Source organism: Podarcis filfolensis (genome assembly GCF_964270895.1).
Source record: "Podarcis filfolensis genome assembly, chromosome: 5".
Classification (NCBI taxonomy): domain Eukaryota; kingdom Metazoa; phylum Chordata; class Lepidosauria; order Squamata; family Lacertidae; genus Podarcis; species Podarcis filfolensis.
The window spans coordinates 96,626,568-96,646,825 of record NC_139608.1 but is presented as its reverse complement, the minus strand read 5'-3'; the positions used below and the strand labels follow the sequence as shown (position 1 = coordinate 96,646,825).

General features: G+C 43.7%; 1 protein-coding gene across 2 annotated transcripts in view; it reads left to right on the top strand.

Moving 5' to 3' along the window:
* The first annotated feature begins 5,520 nt into the window (after positions 1 to 5,520).
* SULT4A1 (sulfotransferase family 4A member 1) overlaps positions 5,521 to 20,258 on the top strand; it is a 36,170-nt gene continuing 21,432 nt past the window's right edge. For both annotated transcript variants that reach the window (XR_014548639.1, XM_083616000.1), the window contains exon 1: positions 5,521 to 5,944. Coding sequence is in view for 1 of the 2 variants with exons in the window: in XM_083616000.1 (XP_083472126.1) it covers positions 5,776 to 5,944 (169 nt within the window). In the remaining variant the exon portion in view is untranslated. The remainder of the gene's footprint in view (positions 5,945 to 20,258) is intronic.

The window sequence follows — 20,258 nt, the reverse complement described above, 5'->3', positions numbered from 1 at the left end:
GGACCCCAAGGGTCATCTAGTCCAACCCCCTACAATACAGGAATCTCAGCTAAAGCATCCATGGCAGATGGCCATCCAACCTCTGCTTAAAAACCCCCAAAGAGCTGTCAAACAGCTCTTACTCTCAGAAAGCTATTCCTGATGTTTAGTTGGAATCGTCTTTCTTGTAATTTGATGTCATTGGTTCAATTCCTACCCTCCAAAGCAGGAGAAAACAAGCTTGTTCCCTCTCCAATATGACAGCCCTTGAGATACTTGAAATGGCTCTCATATCTCCAAGGTGGTCACCTCACCTTGCCTCATAGGTGGATTAGACCTCAGCTGAGCAAAAGATGGAAGGACTCACAGCATTAACACGCAAAGAGATCTTGCTCCCCAGCAGTGCCAACTTGAATAAAATATGGGGGGCCCAGGTAAGCCCCACCTGTGTGATCACAGCATGACCGGCAGTCAAGAATGATGGGAGCTGGAGTCTAGCAACACCTGAAGGGCTGAATCATGGAATCATAGAATTGTAGAGTTGGAAGGGTCCCTGAGGGTCTAAGCTCCTGCAATGCAGGTTCTCAACTAAAGCATCCCTGAACTAACCATCTAGCATACTCCCTCATCAATGAAATATGTTTACAACCTAAGTAGCAGAACTTGTCTTTCCAGATCTATGTCATTTTCTTCCATTTCTGCAAGTGGCTGTATTTTGAAAGATTCTTGTGAAGATTCTTACTCATGGAAATATTACTCAACTTGCACCATGTGACAATGACAACTGTTGCCCAGTATGTGCTTCTCATGAGTAAACAGATCTCCCCACTTCCTCTTCAGTCTTTTCAGCACATGAAGGGAAATTGGGCTGAAAGACTTGAGAGGAAGTGGGAGTGTCTGTTTACTCATAAGAAGCACTGACCAGGTACCAGGCACACCCTAATGTTAAAAAGAACAAACAGACAGAGGATCAATGGAAGCAGACAGAAAGAGTTGCAGGCAGAATAAAAGGCTGGAATGGATCTGGAATGGATCTGCAACTTCTGCCTGCATCTGTCTCTGGAAGTGGCGGTGGGGTGATTATAGTTCCAGTGGCAGCAGTAAGGGAGGATGAAGGACTACTACTTCTGCAGGCAGAAGCTGTAGATCCATTTCAGTATCTGTCTCCATCTCATGGTTCTGTCTCTGTCTGAGCTCTGCTGACCACCTTCTATGAAGAGAGATCTGTGGACCTTGGATCCACCCTCAGACCTCCAGATCTGCTCTTCCTCTGGTCAGCTTGGCCCAGGTCTTTTTCTCTGCAGGAAAAATCTCCTGTTTTAGCTTCTTGGCCACTCTTGTGGTTGTTTAGTTAGCCTCTTGCCTCTTTAGCTTGCCCTTATCTTTACTTATTTGTCTTATGACATTTCCCTTGAAAATTATAGGAAGGGATTTGTATGCCAGTTTCACCAGTTCCTCCATTTGGTGCAGGAATTTTATTTTTAGTATTAAAGGGGCTCCATTCTTGCACCTACACCCACCAGTTTTAACTGTTCTTTGAGATGCAGAGGGGAAGAAAATGGATAACTGGGACATTCCAGGATCAAATCAGAAATGGGGACAGTTTCGGTAATTCCAGGACTGTCCCTGGAAAATAGGGACACTTAGAGGGTATGAGTTCATTGGCATCCGGGGCTTTGTTCCTATGAAATTATTATTATTATTATTATTATTATTATTATTATTATTATTATTATTTTATTTGTACCCCGTCCATCTGGCTGGGTTTCCTCAGCCACTCTGGAGCTTCTCATAACTTATCAACTTGTGATAAGAAAAATCAGTCAGGGCAGACAAACAGCCAAAAATATCGCTTTTCCACTATGACCAAATTTCCTTTGAAACACAGAGGAGTTTGCAGCACATTCCACAGCTACCTTCCATTCACATACAATAGTATGCCAACCATCCAGACATCACGCTTTCCTCATGCAGTTGCTGTGTGTGCTCAGAATTCCTAGAAACGCCCAGTGATTCTGTGGTCAATGACTAGCTTATTTCACAGACAAGTCAGTGTCGAAAGTATCCCCTGACGGTAGTCTAGTAGCGAAGAGAGTGAGCTGTGAGGCAAGAAGTCCATCATTCAACCCAGTGGCAGCGATGGACACATCAGATGGTGCAAGGCCAAGCTATTATTAGCCTTATTCCCCCACCCCATTCTGGGTTCAAGAGATAGATGTACTCGTGGAAGTCAGGGTAGCGAAAATGCAGCTAAGAAGCTCAGATCATGTATATATGACTGACACTCTTCTTTGGAAATTCAAGCAATGTCCAGACTTTAACATTCAAAAAAAAGTTTACTTGCAGAAACTTATAGATGAATTAAAACATAGTATTTAAAGCCACATGCTTCCGCAAGCATGGACTTACAGTCTCTTCTTCTAGCTTCCAAACTGATGTATTTTCTGCTCTTTGCAGCCTTCTGTATCTCAATTAGGCCATGCCTTGCAGGTCCTAGGAGATACTTCCCCTTTCACCTTCTCCTGCTGCTTTGCTCTCTTTCTTCCCAGCAGAGAAACTGCATTCCAACACTCTATTCAACTTAGCAGTATTCACAGTGGATTCTAAAACACAGTCATCTTGCTTCACATAAAAGAGTCTCTCCTTCACTAGATATCTCCCATGTGACCAATGTTAGCCAATCTCATGAGAACTACTAGAATTCAGTTACCAACCAATTTTAAACGCTTAGTAATCTAAGCATTTACAATTTCAGTGAATTAAATTACTATACTGACCTACCTTACAAGACAGGACTGTTCCAAGTATTGCTGAGGTATGCAATGTTCTGAACACTTTAAAATGAGCCTGAGAAATACTGTATGTAATAAGGGTAAGCATTTATAAGTCGTCATGGCAACACACTGTATTTGAACTAACCTGAACCTTGCTTGCTGGAAGGAACACTTTATAAAACATGGTTGAGCCCTTATAAGATATTCTATAATAGCATGTCTGCATCCCAACATGGAGCCCCCACCCCACCCCCCGCAAACAGTGCACAGGCTATAATTTGTGCCTTAAAAGGCTGGGAGTGCAGCAGCTCACATACAGCAAATCATAAACCAGAAAGATGTGTGAGTTTTCAGTATGATATGATACAGAATATTACGATACAGAATTTATGCAGATGCATTCAAAGTCAGAAATGCTCTTTTTAATGCACTGGAATAACAAGTAAAACATATATATAATTTATTTATAATCATTACACAAAAGTTAACGCCACCAATTAGAAGCCTAATGCCTAATAGTTTAATAAGTTTTGTCCAAATGAACCCTTTCAGTGAGATACCAGAGATAGATCTATTAAAGCAGATTTGTTTTTAAAGAGGAAGCTGATTGTGTAGTAGAACATGGTGACCTATTACCTGAAGGTGTTTGGTCATCAGGTGGGGAATATAAAACACACATTTAGAAAGGAGCAGCTTTTTCATCAATGTTGCTTTTTTTGGTACATTGCTGGACACACCACAGAGAGTATGGGATTGTGTCTTCTCCCAATATGCATTACAGGATTTGTTTTCTCCTCACTGAACTCCTATTAAAGGAAGCTGTCATCCGTACAGGAGTTGGCATCTGTGTATTTGCAACAGCTATCTCAAATGTATACACCTCAGCTTAATAGTGACTTACATTTTTAAATTCAGCAGAAGCTGGTTTGAGGATAGTTCAGGATTGCGGCTAACATCACGTGTTCTTGGCTTTAAACACCAGCAGTGTGAGTATCCTGGAATCAGACTAAACGATGCCGTGTACACAGAGTAAGTCTCAAATCGGGGCCTAGTAAGATTCCACTATGACCCTGTTTACACAGAACACTAAAAAGCACTTGGGAGCCAGTGGCGAGCGCTTTGTCCACATGTGCAAATCTGATTCCATTTTGCCCGAAGTAGGCTTCACAAAAGACAGTGGAAAGCACTTGCGAAATTTCTAGCACTATTTTTGCCACATGAAGTTGTGGCTATTGATGAATAGGCCAAGGAGGAGCAGACTTTGGTATTCATTACATAATAGCTGGATCTGACAACAGGCACAGATTTGGTAATATGGTGCCCCGAGAGAGAACAAAAATTGGCACGCCCACCCACCCCAAATATTTATTTTCACAATGACACCTTTTAGTACAGTTGCTTTTTTAATGGATCTTCTCAGTAGGTACCTGTATAAATATAGGGGTTTAAAAAAAATTATTACTATTAGCATTTTGCACCCCCTCAGCTTGGCAACCTGTGCAGAGGAACCACCCTCACCACCTTAAATCCAGCACTGACGAGCAGCGACTCTCCAGGCTTCCAGACAGAGATATGTACCAGACCTACATAGAGATTCAGTTCTGCAAACCTAAATGTATCGTAGATTTATTGGATTGGAAGGACCCCGAGGGTCATCTAGTCCAACCCCTTGTAATGCAGAAAAGCCTCTTAGGCTTGCTGATTAGAAGGTTAGCAGTTTGAATCTGTGCAACAGTGTGAGCTCCCGTTGTTCTGTCCCAGTTCCTGCCAACCCAGCAGTTCAAAAGCAGACCAGTGCAAGTAGATAAACAGGTACCGCTCTGGTGGGAAGGTAAACAGCATTTCTGTGCTCTCTGGCTCTCTTCACGATGTTCTGTTGCACCAGAAGCGGTTTAGTCCTGCTGGCCACATGACTCGGAAAGCTGTCTGTGGACAAACACCAATTCCCTCGGCCTGAAGCAAGATGAGCACCGCACCCCATAGTTGCCTTTGACTGGACTTAACCATCCAGAGGTCCCTTACCTATTTACTTTTACCTAATACAGGAATCTCAACACACATTTTCCACATGCCCATCCAATTTGAAACCATACCACACCCTGCTTAGCTTTGCAAATACTGTAGCAATTTTATTGCCGCACCATTTTTTGTTATGTGGTGGCACTTTGCAAACCAATGCAAGAAAACTGGATTCCGGGTTCAGTTTAGGATTCTATGCATATGCATGCAACATCAAAACACTCCCCAAACTAAACAGTGGGGGGCACGACTAGGGGGAAAGAGAAAGGTTCTGCCCCAAGGAGCATACAATCTTGGATTTGTAAGAAATGGCACACGCCCCCCAATTTAATGGGAACAATGGTTGCGCCAGTTTCTTATAACATTTTGGGAAGTTTGCAAATTATTTGGATTTGAAGACTGAACAAATATTGGCTTGTAGAAAACGGAATCACTGGATGTTAATGAGTGAATTCAACTGAGAGAGAACCATTCTCTTCTCTTTCTTTCTCTTTTCTTCTTCTCTTCTTCTTTTCGCTCCTGTTCCTCCTTTGATTAGATTTTTAAAGTATTTCCTTTAATCTGGTGTATTCCAGAAAGAGACATTGTCCTGGGTATGAACTTTTGTATATCTTTTGATAAGTATAAATAAAAACAGGTATTTCCAACCTTCAAAAGAGGAAAAGGGGAGTTTGCGAAATAGTGGCACCCTGAGAGCTGCGAGGCAGGCAGAGGGTTAATCCCCGAGCAGGCTTGCCTCTCCGTCTTGTTGTTGCAGGATCCATTCTTGCCTGCCTAGCGAGCGGTCCTGCATTACATCACCACCTCCCTTGCCCATTCGCTGAAGGCCGGTCTCTCTCTCGGTCTCTTTCTCTCGGCCCCCTCGCGCCTGCAGGGCTCGAGCCGGGCTTCCTCCTCGGGCGTGCCCGCTTCGGGGGCGAGAGAGAGAGGGGCAGGGAGCGCCGGGCGCCTGGAGCATCCTTGATGCGCCTTGGCCTCGACGGGGCTGCAGGGAGGAGCGAGGATGGCGGAGAGCGAGTGCGAGACCCCCAGCACGCCCGGGGAGTTTGAGAGCAAATACTTCGAGTACAATGGGGTGCGCCTGCCCCCTTTCTGCAGGGGGAAGATGGAAGAAATCGCCAATTTCCCCGTCAGGGACAATGATGTCTGGATTGTTACCTATCCCAAATCAGGTAAGGGGCACGGCTGAGCTGGGTGGAGAGGGGCTGAGAAGGAAGGGAGGGGTCACGCATTCTCCCCCCTCCACCGCATTTAAGGGATGGGTTGTTTTCCCTCCCAGATTTCACCTGTCCTCCCTCCCCCCCCCCAAAAAAAACAAGTTCATGCAATGAGCATTGTTTTTTCTGACTCCTAACAAATGGATGCTATGTAATGTTGGGCTGTAACTGGCCTACTACAGAAGCGCATGACGTAAATCACATATTTATACCTTGCTATCTCATTATCTTGGTTTTAATATAGAGCAGGTACGTTCAGTGCTGCAAATGTGTGTGCCAAAACAAGGGTGTGTGTGTGTGTGTGTGTGTGTGTGTGTGTGTGTGTGTGTGTGTGTGTATAGGTGGATTAATTTTCTCAGGTCCAAAGTGTCCCAGCTGCCTTTTAATTTGATTCCCTGCAATGCCTTATATGTGGAGCAATAACGAACAGCAAGATTGGATGCCTGGTTTCTGTTTATTTGCAATGTGTTTACTCGGAAGTAAGTCCTCCTGAGTGCAATGCAGTTAGCATCCTAGCAGAAATGGCCCAAGGCATTTGGGGACTTGAATCAGAAAACCCAAAGGATACTCACCCACAGGACTGGCCCAGGACATGTTGGCACCTGAGGTGAACCACAAAATGGCAGCCCCCCCCAAAAGAACAACAGGAAGGGGGGGGTAAAATTAATATCTACTTTGGGATCGGCTGCCCCTCTGGACCCTTTGCCTGAGGCAGACCATCTCACTTTGCTTAATGATCTGAGAAAGCTTGATACTATGCAACCCTGAGGCTCTGAGACCAATCTTAATTTAAGGTTGTGGCCAAGGAGGAGGAAAGAGACTTGCAAGTTTCCCAATATGTATTGACTGATTGCAGAATAGATTAAAAATCAGCTTGTTACCTATCTTTATTGACAATCTCCCCTCCCACGACATAAGTGATTGCATGGACCTGAAAGGATTCAGTACCACACGTTTTTGGCGACTTCCGCAACACGAGAGGTTCCATCAAGAAAGGATGAGGCATGCTAGTTAAATGGAGCCATTGAATTCCAGGTACCAAGGACAAAAAATAAAACAAAATGGTGTAGCCATTTTGCTCATGAGCACCAGAAGGCACAGGAAGATTGCTTTCGGAAATAGGATATTGGACTGGATAGACCCTCAGTCGGATCCAGCAAGGCACGGTTGTGTTCCTATGTTCACTGTCTCCAGTGAGTCTCCTTGGGAGAAGGGTAGGCCAACCTGACTGCAAATATGGACCTGCTAACAGGTCTTCAGAGGGCCCGCCAATTATACAAGGGTTTGATTCTGGGCATCCGCATGCAAAAGCAAAATTCTGCAATGTCAGAACCGTGCGCCCGTCCCCCATGAAGTGGCTGGCTCCTTGGGATACTCCCAGAGCCCTGTAAGCAAGGAACACCCACTGGGTGTGTGGTGGGGGAGTGGAGGGAATAAAGAAATGGAAAGCAGGGTATGGAGGGGCTTCCTTGATATTTATTTACCGTATTTTTCGCTCTATAGGACGCAACCGACCATAGGACACACCTTGTTTTAGAGGGGGAGAACAAGGGAAAAAAAATTCTCCTCCTCTCTGCTCAGCGCCCCTTCAGCGAAGCGGCAGGAGAAACAGAGCCCCTTCCATTTCTCCTCCCACTTCGCTGAAGGGGCGCTGCGCAGCTCTCCCTCTCTGCTGAAGCCAGGAGAGTCTTGCTCTCCTGGCTTCAACGCACCGACCTCTCTCTCTCTCTCTTTTTTAAATAATATTTCTTAACAGTTTAAAGGCTATAAAAGAAAGAAAAAGAATTCAACAAAACAATACAATACAAAAACAAAAACACTACATTACACTAACACTAAAACATTGAATTAACAACACAAAACAAACACAATTTAAAACACATCCAATAATTTCAGTATCTTATGTTTCATTCACTTGTTTCCACGACCTCCTCACACCTCCCTTTTAGTATTCCACTTCAATTAACTGTTTCAGCAATTCCTTTCCATCTTCCTCTGTTTTCTGTCCTGTGATTTATCTTAACTTATTCTAACCTTATTTTTTCCCTTTAATACATTAAAAATCTATTTGTACTTAATTCCTTGTAACATTTCTGCTAAAGCCATATACCTTCATTCCAACATTTTTCTAACATTCATTCATTTTACAGTATTTCTGTAAATAATCTTTAATTTTTTTCCAGTCTTCTTCCACCGACTCTTCTCCCTGGTCTCGGATTCTGCCAGTCGCCGACCCCTCTCGCTCTCCAGGCTTCAGCGAAAGCAACGCGAAGCCTCCGGAGCGCGGAGGGAGTGCTCCCTCTGAGTTTCGGAGGCTTTGCGTTGCTATCACTGAAGCCAAGGAGCCTGCATTTGCTCCATAGAACGCACACACAATTCCCCTTAATTTTTGCAGGGGGAAAAGTGCATCCTATAGAGCGAAAAATACGGTATGTATGTATGTATGTATGTATGTATGTATTTATGTGCTTTCCCCCCAAATTTGCATAAGGTTGTGATTGCATATGCAAAGTAAGCAGCAGAACCACTGTATTTTAGGAGGCGAAACCATTAAATACCTTTTCCCTTGCCATTGGCTAGCCCCTATGGTAAAAGTAGATAGATAGCCCCGTATCCTACTCACTTAAGGGGAATCTGATTACAATGGGCAGGAATATCTTGAAGGAATGGCACCAAAGCACATTTCTCAAAAATACTTAGTGTGTGCAGAAGGCTCTCTGCTACTTCATCTGTTTGAAGCTGTAGGCCCAGGTTTGACTCTAGTTCCATACAACTAATCTCACATATCAAAAGACAAATCTAACCTGTATTTTAGTGTTTTGTTGGAAGCCGCCCAGAGTGGCTGGGGGGACCCAGCCAGATGGGCGGGTAAATAATAATAATTATTATTCAGTGAGGCCCAGATAAGTATTGAAATATAGATGCAGATATTGACACACATCTGCAACCATGTAGGCTGTGCATGAAGAAGGCTGTTTCAGGTGTGCTGAATCAGGCAGTTCCTTATTATTTTCCAGAGCTTGCTTCTGTAATTTACATGTGCTTAGAGCCGAAAAGTGGGCATGGGAGTGCAGCTTCTAGACATCTATCACATTAGTAACTTGTGATCATGCTATACCTTTTGTAGCAAGTGTATTTTGTCCACCCAAATGTATGGATAGGATCAGTGCGCTGTCAACCTATGTTCCCATCCCCCATCAAAAATGTTGAGAGTGTACTGTATTTTCTTCAGAGAAATGAGGACTTCACTGGATGTCATGAAGGGCTGATGCATGGCTCCCACTGACTTTGTAACCCTGTTGTTGTTGTTTAGTTGTGTCCGACTCTTCGTGACCCCATGGACCAGAGCATGCCAGGCATTCCTGTCTTCCCCTGTCTTCCACTGCCTCCCGCAGTTTGGTCAGACTCATGTTCGTAGCTTCGAGAACACCGTCCAACCATCTCGTCCTCTGTCGTCCCCTTCTCCTTCTGCCCTCCATCTTTCCCAACATCAGGGTCTTTTCCAGGAGGTCTTCTCTTCTCGTGAGGTGGCCAAAGTATTGGAGCCTCAGCTTCAGGATCTGTCCTTCCAGTGAGCACTCAGGGCTGATTTCCTGCAGAATGGAGAGGTTTGATCTTCTTGCAGTCCATGGGACTCTCAAGAATCTCCTCCAGCACCATACTAGTAAAAGGAACCCATAGAATCATAGAATTGTAGAGCTGGAAGGGACCAGGAGGGACATCTAGTCCAATCCCTGCAATGCAGGAATCTTTTGCCCAATGTGGGGCTCAAACTCACGAGCCAGAGATTAAGAATCCCATGTTCTCTACCAACTGAGCTATCCCATGATGTGACTTGGTTGCATTCAGCATTTCCCCACTCACTCAGCAAGCTTTAGCCAATAAATTGTTTTGTTTTTTTTATAATTTTTATTAACTGGCCAATCACATCAAATTAAATCACATCACATAAATTCCAAATTACAAAGCCAAATTTTTAAATTTTGTTGGGGGAACCCATACTTCAAGATCCAAAGGGGGATTCAGATCATCTTCTTATTACTGCGTTAATGTCCAAATCAGTCCCAATCAGTCCAAACAAAATTCATAATTCTATCCAGTCTTATCTTGGTGTTTCCACATCATATCTTGTTCATATAATTTCTATTTTTCCTTTACGATCTCTTCTGTTAGTCTCCTTAAGCCGATAAGCAAAATAATAATCCTGTGTGGATTTCCCGTTCCTCCACTAAGTCCAGATGGTTTCCATATATCTCCTTCGTAGATAACATCGCTCTTTCCATCATAAATTTGGCATTTGTCGCTCTTAAGTCCCACCGAGAAGTTGATCCACGATATGTAAACAACTCTATTTCTCTCTTTCTCCTCCCAGACCCAAGAGCTCCAACAATGCCTCCCAAAATGGCGACGGCATTTTTAACTGCGTCATTCCAAAACTCTTAGCTTTCCAGCTTCATCTTGAAACATTGCTTTGGTTCGAAAGTTTATCTCCACACAGCCTTAAATCCACAGCTTAAGTCCTTAGTTTCTGACTCATTAGGGGAGGGGATTCTTGTTAAATCACATAAGAAAAAGGAAGGCAGGTTTTTTCCCCTCCCCCCTCAGTCATTTGTAGTACCGTATCTTGACGTATCTTCTCATATTTTATTCTTGTCTTGTTATCAGAGATCTCTTCTGTCAGCAGTCTTTACTCCCCTTTTTCATTGAAGCATGTGCAATTTATCTCGTCCAAATTGTTTCTTTTGAAGATGCTTGCAACTAGCGGCGCGAATCAGGGACGGCATCCAGGAGTGCCGGAATCCCACAGGAGGGCTTTGTGCCTAGTGCCCCCACCCCCACAAATTTGGGGGTGGTATAGGGCACAGCAGGCAAGGGCCGTCCCCCCCACAATCCTGGGGGGCTTAAGGAGGCTAATTACCCCCATCATAGCCTCCAAATTACCTCGTGTGGGTCGGAGAGATGTTATTGTCAGCCATCTTCCGATGCGCCACCTAGTGGCCCCCGCTTTAGCCAATAAATTGGAGTGAGAGTGGAGCGATGCTGAAGGTGATAACATCACTCCATTGTCTCTTGAGACAGACAGATGCCAACAACAGCAGCTTTTATCGTCCTGAACTGTTGTGGGTGGACAGGGCAGGGCAGGGCAGGGCAGGTGTTGACTGCTGGAGTCTACCCACGTCAGGAGAGCCAAAGGTTTCTCACCCCTGATCTAGTGAAACCAACATGTGATGTGCCATACAGAGGTCTGGAAGGCTGCAGTTTGAATTTGGGTCACAGGTTTCTGGTTCCTCACACCTGGGACTCATCTACACTAGTCAATTATACTGTTATAACTGCTTTATAAACATGTGACAGCAGATGGCACTGTAGAGCAGTGATCTGTCACCAGTGGGATTTTGCATTGAGGGCTTTTATAGTTTTTTCCCCTCCTATAGTGTTTTTTTAATCAGTATAGATCAAGCCCTGGTCTGCAGCCTGGAAGAAGGTGTAGGGTTATAAAGGCCAGGACTAGCCGCCTGAAAAACAGTTTCTACGCTAATGCAATTCTGGTTCTAAACACAGCATAAGGGGTCTCTGTAGTATAGTGTTTTTTAAAATGGGGTTTTAGAGTTTTTAGGGGGTTTTGAATGTTTTATGTAGTTTTGTAGCAGTTTTATGTAGCTTTTATGTAGTTTTATGTAGTTTTCTGGTAGTTTTATGTAGTTTTAATGTAGTTTTATGTAGTTTTCAATTTCATTGTTCCGCAAGGGACAATGACAATAAAGATATCGTATCGTATCGTGAATCAACAACTGCTGTTTTGCAAGTGAAGGCACTTTGGCTGATGCAAGGTGGTAAAAGTGCACATGATAATTTATCCATTCCTGCAGCAGCTCCTCCTCCTCTTTCCGCGTTCCATGCCATTCTGTGGGTCCTCCCAGTCACCAAGAATGGCTTTTCACAAGGCTGCAGCAAGGCAAGATCTGATGGCAGGAGCCATATTTGAGCACAGAGTGACCAGAAGCACATGCCATTCTAGAACAGCATGAGCTATAATGGAAGCTTTCAACCAGGAGGCTTGGAATGGAAGCCACATGTGACTCTTGGAACCAGAAAGATTTGGTTACAGACAGATGATTGGTTTCTACTAGGGAAGAATGTTGGACTGCTCCCAAGAAGAACAGGACATTTTGAGTGTGGACAGAAAAAGGCTAGAGTCACACAAGCCCTCCACTCCCAGCTCCTGGTTGAAAGCACCCATTGCAAGGCAGGCACATAATGCAGATTAGGAGGTCCTCTTCTCTATTGCTTTGGTGGGCTGCTTCATCTCCCAGCATTGATTCCTGACCCATATTTCAGCTGGGTTTAATTCACCAGGGACGCAGGTGGCGCTGTGGTCTAAACCACTTAGCCTAGGGCTTGCCGATCGGAAGGTCGGCAGTTCGAATCCCCACAGTGGGGTGAGCTCCCGTTGCTTGGTCCCTGCTCCTGTCAACCTAGCAGTTCGAAAGCATGTCAAAGTGTAAGTAGATAAATAGGTACCGCTCCAGCGGGAAGGTAAACGGTGTTTCTGTGTGCTGCTCTGGTTAGCCAGAAGCGGCTTAGTCATGCTGGCCACATGACCCGGAAGCTGTACACCAGCTCCCTCGGCCAGTAAAGTGAGATGAGCGCCGCAACCCCAGAGTTGTCCGCGACTGGACCTAACAGTCAGGGGTCCCTAAACCTTTATCTTTGCCTTAATTCACCAATTAAAACAGCCTGCAACACTGGAGTGGAAAATGTATTGAGTGGCTGGAAGGCCAAAACTCCCCCTCTGAAAACCTCCAGCTGCCATTTCCAGATTCAGGTTCAGGTAATTTGCCCCCCCCCCTTCTTATAGATGGATTCAAGGTGCAGGAGATACCACCCTGGACAAATAATATCTTTGTTGCACAATGTAGGAGAGCTTCAGGAGAAGAGGGCACACACCTGAATGAAGTATTTATTTGCACCTGCTTATTGCAGTATTCAGTCATCATTTTTACTGTTAAGGATTCTGCCATATCCTGGGCAAATGTTCAATTGAATGTGGTAGACTGCACTGATGCAGCAGTAGCGTGCGAATGCCACATTAGAATTGGCTGGCTACATCTTTATTGCTTTCTTTAGCTGTACATCTGAAATATTTATGGCATGCAGGAAGCAAAGCACTAAAAGCTCTACTTGATTCCTTCCCCCTCCCAAGTCTTTTAAAACGTTTCTCTTTTATGAATCCTGCACTAGATTCATATCTGTTGCAGTCTTTGCTTAATTGTTATTTTCCTTACGGCTTGATTCCTTGCAAGTATGCTAAGAATGTGTTTCTTAACCACACCATAACCAGACGCAAGGTGTTTTTGACCTGGGGAAATATTCAAAGATGGGATTCTCTTGTCCGCAAAGGAAAACAAGAAAAGTGGTAACATTTGTGATTCTAGTGCTTGTGTAGATTGGATATTACAGCAGAACAGACCCCAGTTGAGGTTAATTTAAAATTGATTTAGGCCTTGTAAGCATTAGCTCTAGTTGCAGTTTTTGAATTGTTACATGTATGTACCAGGATGTTTTTATTTGCTGGATGAAAGGGAAATGCTGTCAACTTTTCCACTTTCAACTTTTCCTTGCATAATTACATGGAGACTTCCCCCCGAAAATTCTTCTGATTTGCTATCTCCAGGCACATGTTATAAACACCACTCTCTTGAGCATTAATCTCCTTCAGACTCTATTCACTTGCAGAGAACAAAAAGCACATGGCGCTTGCTCTTCCTATTTTCAAGCTGCTGGTGGGACTTGCATGGCGGACGTGCACAAATTCATTCTGCATTCAGAAACTTGCACATCTCTCCCAAAGTAGCTTTGCAGATATTATTCCCAAAAAGAAACCCACACTTCTTGTTTCCCTGTAACCACATAAGTGGAGGAGAATGTGGATTCTAAAATAAAGGAGGCCAGTGCAGCAGTAGAAGTTGGGTGATAACCATGGAATTCTCAGTCAAGTGAGGGGGAAATGTCTGGTGAGCTGTTGCAAGGAGAGAAGGGCTCAGCACCACCCTTTGGCAAACCCATCACTTTCCCCTTACATGTGCCCCCAGTCCTGCTTTGCCTATTGAGAAGCAAGTATAGGGCTGGAAATTTTGGGATTATTGCCGACGGAGCACACTCAGACTAATGTGTGGCTGAGGGAGCAGTGAAGAGATCATTCTTTGTTGTCTCTGTTGCATCCTCCAGGAGTTGCCCAGAGGAGCAATGCTATGTGGTCTGGAGGTTGGTCACTCACTTAGAGGGTAAAATTGATTGGCTCCAGTGATTTAGATACTATGATTGTGGCAGTGTCAGCCATGGTGCCAAACATAACATTTCTATTGCATATAGATATCATTGTTGTAAACCACTTTGATTTTTTTTAATGGCATAACTGTATATAAATATTTGTATAAATAAAAATTAATATCTGACCTCATTTAAACAGATGCCAGCCACTGTTCACTGCAGAAACAGGATAGTATAAATACCTTAAAATTAAGCCTGTTTATTTTGGGCCACTATGAACTGCAAGATTTGCCACTATATGTTTCTGCAGTTGCATAGGGTTGCCTTTAGGGTTGCCACATATGAATGTGTTTTATTCCTGGAGACAATGCTGTAAATTATTGTACTGCTTTTTTCATCTTGCAAATCTGGCAGCTTGACACAGCAGAGCTGTTCAAAACGAAGCCATCATTCTCTCAGTGGCACTGCACATGTTATTTGCTAGATTTTGGTCTGTGGAAGAATCAGCTGTGAGCAGCAAGCAAGCACCTCCGGGGCTGATGCAAACTACAGCTGGTCTGCTGTTCTCACTTTCTCAAGGGGCTTTGGCTGCTGCCACCATGAAGTGATTGAGCTGCAATACAGAGGTAGCTTGTGGCAGTAAATACACCAATTCATTACTTAAGCCCAGTGTTAAGTTGTGGGCGAACATAGCAGACGACACAGCGATTCTTCAAACAGCTCTTCTTTATTCAGATGTCAGAAAAGAACTAAACTGAGGGGCTCAGTCAGCCTGCTTATATAGAGCTCCAGAACAATGTAACTGTTGCCATTTTCTAAAACTATCCAATCACTGAACGTCACTTTTCGATCCTTCATTTGCATACAAACTATCCAATCATAGAACGTCACTTTTCGATCCTTCATTTGCATAACTATCTACAGTATCCCCCTGCTGGCCCAGGGTGAGAACTTCAGTACATAACACCCAGAGTCCAGGCTTAATTTATTAAAAGAAAAAATGACATAACCGTCAGGCAAGAGTATGCTGGAGATTCACAAAAGTGATACGTAAGGGTGGATATAGACAACTATTTGTTAAGTGGCAATGTCCCATATTTGCATGTAGCCCCTGAGCCGCCTCATTCTGGCAAGCCAGAATGGAGGAAGCTGTCTTAAGGGGTCCAGGTGGTTCTATGTTCTCCACCAGCCTTCCTCCAATGTTATGCTGTGTACTACAACCTCCATCACCCTGACCATTTACCATGGTGGTCACAGCTGTTGGGAGTTGCAGTCCAAAATATCCAAAGGTCCCCTGGTTGGGGAAGGCTGATGTATGATGACGGCCAGCGATTCTGCAAAGTTGCAGAAAGGAGAATTTCCCATTCCCATTCCTACCTGGAGGGACTGAACCTGGGGGTGTTTGCATGTGCCGTGCTTCCTCGCTCTATCTGAAGGCAAAATATGACCTCGCCATTCTGTAGGCAAGTCAAAATGTTTCTTGTTTCTGGTAGTTGGAGTCCAGTTATTCTGAATTTATCTATTTTGCGGTCTGAAAGCTAGTGACTTACAGACGCTCCCTCAGCCAGTAAAGCAAGATGAGTGCCGCAACCTCAGTCATTTACGACTGGACTTAACTGTCAGGGGTCCTTTACCTTTACCTTTTAAGCTAGTGTTCTCCAAATTTTGGTCCCCAGATATTTTTTTTGAATAGAACTCCCATCATCCCTAGCCAGGGCCAATGATCAGGGATGATGAGAATTCTACAGGGATGATGAGTCCAACATCTTCTGGGAAACCTGCTCAGCTCATCCATTAACAGTGGGATTCTGCCTCAACTCTATGATGGCAGCCAATATGGCGGTTCTAGATACTAATACAATCCAGACTATCTGTACAAACTGTATAGAATTAGGGGCTAGGAGTATCTCGGCGTCTGCCACAATCATGCCAAATTTCAGGCACTTACATTGCCAAAATTCTACAGTAAAATATTTCTTCTTGTTTGTTTGTTTTAACAGCTCACAATTGTTTGTCCTATAATTACTGGGGATTTTTGTTCTTTGTTTCCTGCCCCTTTAATTTTTTTATTTAGTATACAACTTTTGTTGGTTTTAAAAATTGATTTACAAAGATAACAAAGGAATTTAGAAAGATAAATAAATAACACACACACATATAAATATAGAAGGTTTTAATTATCTTTTTCAGCACATATATCTGCAATAAAAATGAATATTGTTCCCAAGGTAATATTTTTTTACTACAGCATATTCCAGTTGTGTCAACAAAGAGAAAAATACTAACCTGGCAATGTCTTTTAAATAAGTTTGTATAGTACAGAATATAAGCAAAAGAAAGCCTAGAATATAAGCCGGGAAAAAAAAGATAGAAAGAAAAGAAAAGGGAGGCATTTAATTCCTAATTAAAAAGCATACTGTCAGGCTAATGGAATAGTATGGTTATCTGGATGTTATCAAGGATCTGTGCAGGAGTACATAAATGTAGCTGTTAGCATCTTTATTACCAGGTCTGGTAACACTATGCTTAGTATATCCAAATAAAATTATTAATGGATCTAGCGGGGTTCATTCTGATACAATACCATAGTACATTTTTGAAAAATTCTGTTGCTTTACTGTATTACTCAATTACTGATGTTGTTTTTTATTTTAACCAGACCCTCAAATGAGCTCACATAGCTGCTTTGTAATACTTTTTAATAACACAAGGGAGGGATAGTCCTCCATCTTTTACTGGTCTTAAAGGGTATCTTTCGAGCCACTTCAGGTTTTGTTCCTGCCCATAAAAAAATTTATGACCATTTTCTGCTAGTTAGTGATGGTTTCCTGAGGTACATTCAAGATTAGAAAGAGTTTCATTCATAACACTGATGTTTTAAAAACTGATATCTTTAGGTTTTGTTTTTATTTAACAAAATGTACGTTCTACTTGATTGTAACAAAACCTTTAAGCAGTTTACAAGGAATACTAAGAGTTACTGATAAACCAGATAAAATCAAGTAATTAAAACCATTTCTAAAACCATTAAAACCAGAAGTTATTTACCTGTCATACTAACTGGCCTGTCATATTAATCAACTCTTTTAGTGATTCCAAATTTTTCCACGATTTAGTTCAGTTAGTTCATCTGTACCTGGTAGATTCCATATTCCCCCCCCCCCTTTTGCTACTACTAATTATTCTGCATTCCCTTAGGGAAGTAGGGCCAGCCTACATGCCATTATCCCAGGTGCCTGGTTTCCTCCAGAGGCTGTTGGACTCCATCTTCCATCAGCCCCAGACAGCAGATGGCTAATGCTCAAGGGATGATGGGAGCTGGAGGCCAGCAACCTCTGGAGGAAACCACATTGACTATCCCTGAGTTATCTGTTTTGTGCTCATGACAAATCTGAAGCAGGTAAGGTTGAGAGAGAGGAAACGACCGGCCCAAGTTCACCCATTAGCGGTGATTTGAACTCAGGCCTCCTTGATCCCAGCCTGACACTATATATCCATTATACTGACACTGGCACCGTTCCTTCAAGTGAGCTTTCTCATGTTGACTCCGGCTTAGAACCAGAAGCTGTGGTCACATTTGGATGATTCGCCTATGTTTTACTTCAGCCATTGTGCATCTCCCTGACCATGTTATTACAATTGTTTGAGAATCCTGATCCTGCTAGCAACTACGAGACCTGACATTGGCACCAGCACCCACGCCTTGCCATTTTCCGGAAAGGGAACAACATCAATCCGAAAGGTTCCTGGCAATGCAAAGCAAACAAATTAAACAATGGAATGGTAGAGGAACACCTTCTGACCCTGGAACTGAATAATGCAGATCTGTCGTTAATATTAATATAATCAATATATACATTGACAAACATGAAGTCACTGTGGTATATGTGTAGATTTCACTTGAGCTACTGCAGTTGTGTTAAGAGGCAGCATAATTGCCCTACATAATTGTGTCCTGATGCTAAAATCCATGATGGAAACCTACAGGGCCCTCTTTTTCCCAGAGGTCACCCCAGGTTGCAATATAATGTCCTATTCTCCTCTAAAACCACTTCCAGCACTGGAAATTATACGTCTGTCTTCATTCTGAGTCTGAGCCTTTCTGGTGCAGTTATTGTAAATGTTAGCATCTAAAACAGTATAGCAACGGTTGCTAACTACATTGAAATTTCCTAGCAGTAAAATGGAAAGAAACTCTTCCACAGTACAGTGGACACTCAGGTTGCGAACAAGATCCGTGCGGGAAGCACATTTGCAACCTGAAACGTTCGCAACCCACAGCGCCATGTCTGCACATGCGCGGGTCGCGATTCGGTCTTCTGTACATGCGCAAAGCGCAATTTAGTGCTTCTGCACATGCGCCGAAATCCGGAAGTAACCCATTCCAGTACTTCTGGGATCGGCGCAGTGCTCAACCCGAAATCGCACAACCTGAAGCATCTGTAACCTGAGGTTTGACTGTATATGGGAAGATGTGTCCACAACTATCAATTTTTATAGTTGAAGGCTGAAGCCTTATCCTTGCCAGGGAATCGTTTGCCTGCGTCCCCAGGACCGAAGAGAGAGCAAAAAGCACCAGGAAAGATTCTTCTTTGGAGAAAAAAGTTTTATTGGAATCTGTGCACAGAGGTGGCCAGTGGGATCGTTCCCAAAAGACTGGCCCATAGATACAAATAAACAAGCATTTTTATACCTGAGAGTCTGCCCATCTCTTCCCACCTCTTCAAATTCTCCAATCAGCTGGCAAGGTTAAGCTTATTTCCTTATATGGCATATGGCTATCTGACTAGCTAAGCCCACCTCCTTCCCTTGTTCGTGTGCTCCTCTCTTGCGTTACTGCAGCAGAGAGCATGTGCAGAGAGCAGCTTCTGGTTTGCAGAGCTCAAGCAACTGCAAAGAGGAAGTAGCTCCCAGCTTGCAATTGCGGTTTTTTGCTAGCTGCTTAACCACAACTGCAGAAGTTAGCTTAGGTGCAGATAGTATTGAGATTAACCCTTTCAATTCCCTCCTCTTCTTTTGGGACTACCTATCTCCTAGGTTCGTCCTGGTCTCTTGGGTTTATAATCCTGGGGGAGAACAATAAGGGCCATGATATTTTTAATTTTTTTGCATCACACCTTGTAAGCATTGCACCAAGCAGGGTATACAGAGGCAAAGAAGCAAAAGGATTAATAGCGGCCTTGCTAATAATACCACAATATGCCTGAGCCAACTGCCATGAGGCAGCCAGGAATATAACCAACCCCATAGATCACCTCCTATAGTTTTCAGCGGGTTCCTGGCTATCATTGTTTCCATGTGATCAATGGTGGCTGAAAAGCTGACATTATTATCTGGGACATATCTATTTTATTGCTGAAGGGCCCACTGATACTCGTGCTCTATCAGCTGCCTTGCTTCTTGGGAGGTTGTGTCTCACCTCTCTGAGGAGGAGCCTATTATCTTAACCAATTTTCCCACCTGTCCTTGTGGATGCTTAATACTCTCATGATTTCTTCCCAACACACTGTATCCGAAAGGGGCTTCTCCCTCTACATATATTAACATACACCCACAGGAATATATCCACCCTTGCAGAGGTCTGAGAGTTCTGGCCCCAATATCAAAAGTCCTGGCGGTGCCTCAGAACTTGTGGAAAAAAAGTCTCTACGTTGGGGACGCTGCCCGCGGGCGTTCCTCCCATCCACTTGTCCAGCCGTGCATAGAAGTGTCAGCGTCCGGAGTGACACCAGCAGGGCGGTGGTCGTCTGGCGCTCTTCTGGAGATGGTTAGCTTCAGAGGATCATCAGGATTTGGTGTAACTGTCCAATTTAAAATAGCCTTCTTCACTTAAGTGTGGTGGACCCAAGGGGTGAGGTCAGCAACTTTAACAGCAGTGGGCCTGGGTCCACCTGTTAAGAAAGAGAGAAAATCTCGGGAGAATGACTGCACATAGTTATCAAACTGCACATTTTGACTAGCATGGGGGGTTATTGCAAAACTGAGTGGACAAAGGCTG